General features: G+C 36.3%; 1 protein-coding gene across 1 annotated transcript in view; it reads left to right on the top strand.

The window, feature by feature from the left end:
* The window catches only part of CSNK1A1 (casein kinase 1 alpha 1), a 64,433-nt gene extending 60,189 nt beyond the window's left edge, over positions 1 to 4,244 (top strand). Inside the window, exons 10-11 of the mRNA XM_042781348.1 lie at positions 267 to 415; positions 4,192 to 4,244. Of these exons, the coding sequence (XP_042637282.1) occupies positions 267 to 415; positions 4,192 to 4,244 (202 nt within the window). The remainder of the gene's footprint in view (positions 1 to 266; positions 416 to 4,191) is intronic.
* The last annotated feature ends 1,041 nt before the right edge of the window (positions 4,245 to 5,285 follow it).

Here is a 5,285-nt window from a genome sequence, read left to right as displayed (position 1 = left end):
TGGAAAAGGGAGAGGGTTTATTCTTACAGTACAGAAAACCAGAATGGAAGTATCATTTCCCCCAATTTTGAAATGTAAAATGTAGAATTGTTTCACTGAACAGTTACTAAAAAAGTCAACTCATGTAGGGAGGGAAATTACTACAACATTTAAATAAACAAAATATTTAGTTCCTGAATAAATGTCCCTCAGTGTTTTGAAAGTTAAGTAAGTTACTTAATTAGACGCTGTCTTGAAAGATTAACATAAAATTTTGTATTTTCCAGGACCCTGAACCACCAATATGACTACACGTTTGATTGGACAATGTTAAAGCAGAAAGCAGCGCAGCAGGCAGCCTCTTCCAGTGGGCAGGGTCAGCAGGCCCAAACCCCCACAGGCAAGCAAACTGACAAAACCAAGAGTAACATGAAAGGTTAGTAGCCAAGAACCAAGTGACGTTACAGGGAAAAAAATTGAACACAAAATTGGGTAATTCATTTTCTAACAGTGTTAGATCAAGGAAGTGGTTTAAAAATACATCAAAAAATTTGGCTCTATGTTTAAAAAACAGACGTCCTTGGAAAATTTGACTACTAACTTTAAACCCAAATGTCCTTGTTCATATATATATGTATATGTATTTGTATATACATATATGTGTGTATATTATATCATTTCTCTTGGGATTTTGGGTCATTTTTAACAACTGCATCTTTTTTACTCATTCATTAACCCTTTTCCAAAATAAACATTTGGTGTTGGTAATATGGCATAATCAATCAATCCAAAATCCTAGACCTAACACTTGTTGATTTTAAGTAATGAATCTGTTTAGCCATGGTATTTTGACAATGTTTAAGACTAACAGTGTTGAGATTTTTTTTCTGCATGTTAACGATTTAGCTTTTATAATTGAAAATTATAAATAATTGATTTAATTTCAGGAGGTGAGTCTGGCATTGTCCCCAAAGTGTCTGTCTTGGTTGCAGAGCATCTCAGTTCCTCTCTAAATGCTCAGATATCTGAAACACTCAACACATCTTTCTTAGTCACAAATTAAGTCTGGTTTTTAGTTGCTGTTCAACTGCATATCTACTTAATTTCAAAATGGCTCCCTTTTTAGCTCTTAGATTTTAGAAGTATTGGGGCTCTAGGGGTCCATTGTGGAATTGAGATCTGCAGTTAGGCCTTTAAATTGAAGATACCTGGGGCAAATGCCATTGAACAGAAAATGTGTTTTCTATTTCTCTGGTATTCTTAGTGCTATTAAGAAGTAGAGCTGTTTGGACACAGCTCTAATTCTTACCACTGTGCCAGACATTTCCACTCCTCTCTTCTATGTTTTTTTGTTTGCTGGTTTGTTTTTCTTTTCCCCTTTGTGGGGCTTACCTCTTGATACTTGCCTACTTTCTGGAAGTGTTGAGCAGGTAGGATTTGGTTTTTGGTTTCTAATTATTTCTGGATGACTGCTCTAGTCTGAACTTAACCTTCAACAGTTAACCTTTGGTCCATATTTTTAGCATTACATTTAAACAGTAAAAAAATGTGTTCTGATCTGAGGATATTTACTTTTTCAAAAAGTACAATTAACTGATGTCATCCTCATCCCAGCAGCTCATCTATTAGGCATGAAGTTAAAATAGTTTCCCTCCATATTTCTGTATTTGGGAAAGAGAGTTTAAGGTTTGACATAATGGGGATTCTGAGATGATGAGACTTAAGCTCAGGATAGCAAACACTAATGCTTCCCAGTGTTCTACATCTTAATTGAGAGTTAATTACCCCTTTTGAGACTTTTAATTGCTGTATAACTAATCATAGTACCAAGAAGTTATTAATGAGCCACATGACGAATGTCATTGAGCAAATGTTCCTACCATTTAGGTAAGACCAAGTAGAAGTCTCTAAACTGAGGACTTGTTACACTGGGTATTTGCTTTTTCTCAAAATCAAACCTATTTTTGCTTAAAGCCAGCTGGGATAATAGGATCATCATGAGTTGTAGTTTCTAGAATTGAAATTAGATTGAAATCTCATCTGACCTAGAACATTTCACTTCAGGCATTCAGCATCCTTCAGAAAGAATTACCTTATTTTGAATTTGTTCCATTGTTAGTTTACTTGTGTGCCTTTTATTCAATAAACAAGCAGAATTTTTGTCCTGCCTTATCCAGGTCTTAAAGATGAGAAGTTGGAACCACTGAGTTAGTATGTTTCCTTGAAAAAAAATTGTAATTAAACCTAAGTTTAATTCTTGTTTTGCATTTTAGCTATTTTTCATAAAAGCAACTTTCAGTCTTTCAAAGATTTCATAACATTATTGAACACAATGGTTTATTCACATTATGACGTAATCAAAACCAAACCCACTGCTGTTGAGTCAATTCTGACTCATAGCGACCCCCATTGGGTTTCCATAGCAGTAAATCTTTACAGAAGTAGATTGCCCAGTCTTGCTTCTGTGGAGTGGCTGGTGGGTTTGAACCACCAACTTTCTGGTTAGCAGTCAGATGCCTTAGGCACTGTGCTACTAGAGCTCCTATTATAATAGACTTGTGAAATTCTGAGATGTTGGGCTTTACATAAAACACAGCACATATCAACTGCTTTCAGAGATACATTTCTAGATGATTACTTAACCCTAAGCAAAATACTGCTTGATACAAAAGTATGCCATGCCTTCCCAGAATATAAAAAATACTATTTTGGTTTTGCTCTTTGCCTTCTTGAAAACATCTGTATTATTTTGAGTGAAGAACCTAGTGCCCAAAACAAATTTTGCATGAAACTCCAACATAGAAAGCCACAAAAGCGTAGCAAATCTGAGGATAGGATGAAATGATGAATGGTGAGCCTGATCTCTCATTCCATTGCCTGAGTCATCCCTTAAGAAATCTCCTAGGAAATTTTAAAACAGCTGCTCTAAGTTATTCCTAATTATAATCTCTAAATAGGAGGGTGTTTAAAAGCATAGTCTTTTGGGGTCTGCTGCAGCATGGTTTTTGTTTAAGGATGAGCTCATGCAGCTCCGTAATTGATTGACTTCAAGAAATCTTTCAGGATGATGAAAACACCCATCAAATTTTTTAGTTAAAAATTTATACTTAATGTCATTTGTTCCTCACAGAGTTGTATTTTAAGAGGTTTGGGAAATTTCATAAACTAACCACTAGCAAGGAAATCTCCATATTGCAAGAATATATTTATTTTTTTAAAAAAATTTGATGTTCCTCCATGGCAAATAATACAGTATTTTAGCAGTTCACCAAGACTGTCTAAAGACTCTTTAAAGTCTAACTAATTCAGTTAAACCCCAAAACCTAACTCATTGCCATTCAGTTGATTCTGACTCATTGGGTTTCAGAGACTGTAAATCTTTTTTTTTTTTTTTAAGGCTATAAACCTTTACAGAAGTAGATTGCCCCATCTTCCTTCCATGGAGCGAGCAGCTGGTGGGTTTCAACTGCTGGCCTTCTGGTTAGCAGCCAAATGCCCTATCCACTATGCCACCAGAACTCCCTAACTTACTCAGTTAACCTGGGCTTACTGTGTAGTAGGCAAACTTGTGTCCTGATTACTTTTCTTAGATCTTTTCACATACTCCATTTCAAAGCCCATCAAAAGACTAGGGGAGAATTAAAGTTTTCTCCTAATTCCCATTATGAGCTGTACTAGGTTTTCAGCACCCAAGTACCACAAGAATATAATAATTATTGTTTATATTCATGTCGAGAAATACCTGAGATTTATATCTGACATTCTTCCGAATCCGTTTCACCCCCTTTTCTATAAATATATGTGATTATCATAAAAGTACTTTCTAAGACTTAGTAAAGAAAGGAGAAAATATTTTTAGGACATTCAGAATCCAGTTAAATTTACCATTTTCTTTATTTGAGGGAACAGGGTGGGAGAAAATTCCAGAAGGTGATAAAGCCAAAGGTAGATCCTCACATCATTTTGTTATTCTCTACTCTTAGCATTTTAATCCATCTTTTCACTACCCCGGCCATATATACTACATGTAATTTTAGCATAATGGTATAGCTGGATGTCAAATTTTTGGCATTCAAAAGAGATTAGAAGTATTTTCCATTCATTAGCTTGCTGTGTCCATGGTGTTCCTTTAATTACCTTCCAGTAATTACTGGGCTTCACTTGCCATTTATATCTAGCATAACTTTTTCTGACTTCACCAATTGCTGCTAGGAGCATGGCTGGTCACTCAGCAACTTAGCCCAAACCACAGGGGAAGACCTTGAAATACCTGGAGAGACTGATCTGCTCGAACACACTCAGTCCAAAGAAGTGTCAGGGAGCTGTATCTGCTTGCTGCAATCTCCAGTTTTTGTCAGCTTTTTCCCCTATGGACAAAAAAAAAGCTGGATAGAAAAGAACTATATAACTCAGCAGGAAATGAAGATGAACATGCAAGAATTGGTTTATTGTGATCTGGATGGAGCTCATATCTCCAAGGCTTGCTGGACCAATCAAACTTTTCAACTTGTCAGATCTTCTGGGTGACACAACAGTCAGAACTCCATGAAGAGTACAGAGTTGCTGTGACTCAGTGACATACAACGCAGACCAACTTCCAACTGGGAAAAGAAGCAGTTTTAACAGGTATTTAAGAATTTAACGACCTCAGAAATCTTAAAATGAATTCTGTAACAGAGGAGACAGAACAATTCAGATCATCTGTTTTTTTAAATGCAGTTTAGGAGTGGTATATATAATACCTTTTACACTTAAATCATTATTTATCTTACTTGTGAGAAAAAGGAAATCTTCCCTTTATATTTCCCAAATGCCCTTAGCACCTCTTTAGTTTCTGTGAAATAGGCAGTTATAATTTTCTGTCCCCCTTTAACTTTATGTGGAGCTCTGGTGGCTAGTGCCTAAGGCATTTGACTGCTAGCCAGAAGGCTGGGGTTCAAACCCACCAGCCACTCCTTGGAAGGAAGGTTGGGCAATCTACTTCCGTAGTGATACTGCCTTGGAAACCCAAGGGGGAGTCGCTATGAGTCGGATCCGACTCCACAGCGGTGGGTTTGGTTTTGTTTTTGGTTTTAACTTTATGTTAAAACTGCCACTCTCTGATTTAAAGTTCTCCAGGCTTGATTATATGGGAGTAAACAACCCCCACACATACTGTAGGAAAAGTTAGTTCAATATAAATGGCATTGCATAGTGAATATGAGTATTGTGTTCAAGATCATTTATAAAAGTTATGTGTAGCTTATACAAAAGACCTGTTGCAATTGATTGCGACTCAATGGCTCTGTAGAGCAAAGTAGAACTAC

The sequence above is a fragment of the Orycteropus afer genome, unplaced genomic scaffold, assembly GCF_000298275.1.
Source record: "Orycteropus afer afer isolate SDZICR_OR568_19922 unplaced genomic scaffold, OryAfe1.0 scaffold00110, whole genome shotgun sequence".
NCBI lineage: Eukaryota > Metazoa > Chordata > Mammalia > Tubulidentata > Orycteropodidae > Orycteropus > Orycteropus afer.
This window is presented reverse-complemented; position numbering and strand designations above follow the sequence as displayed.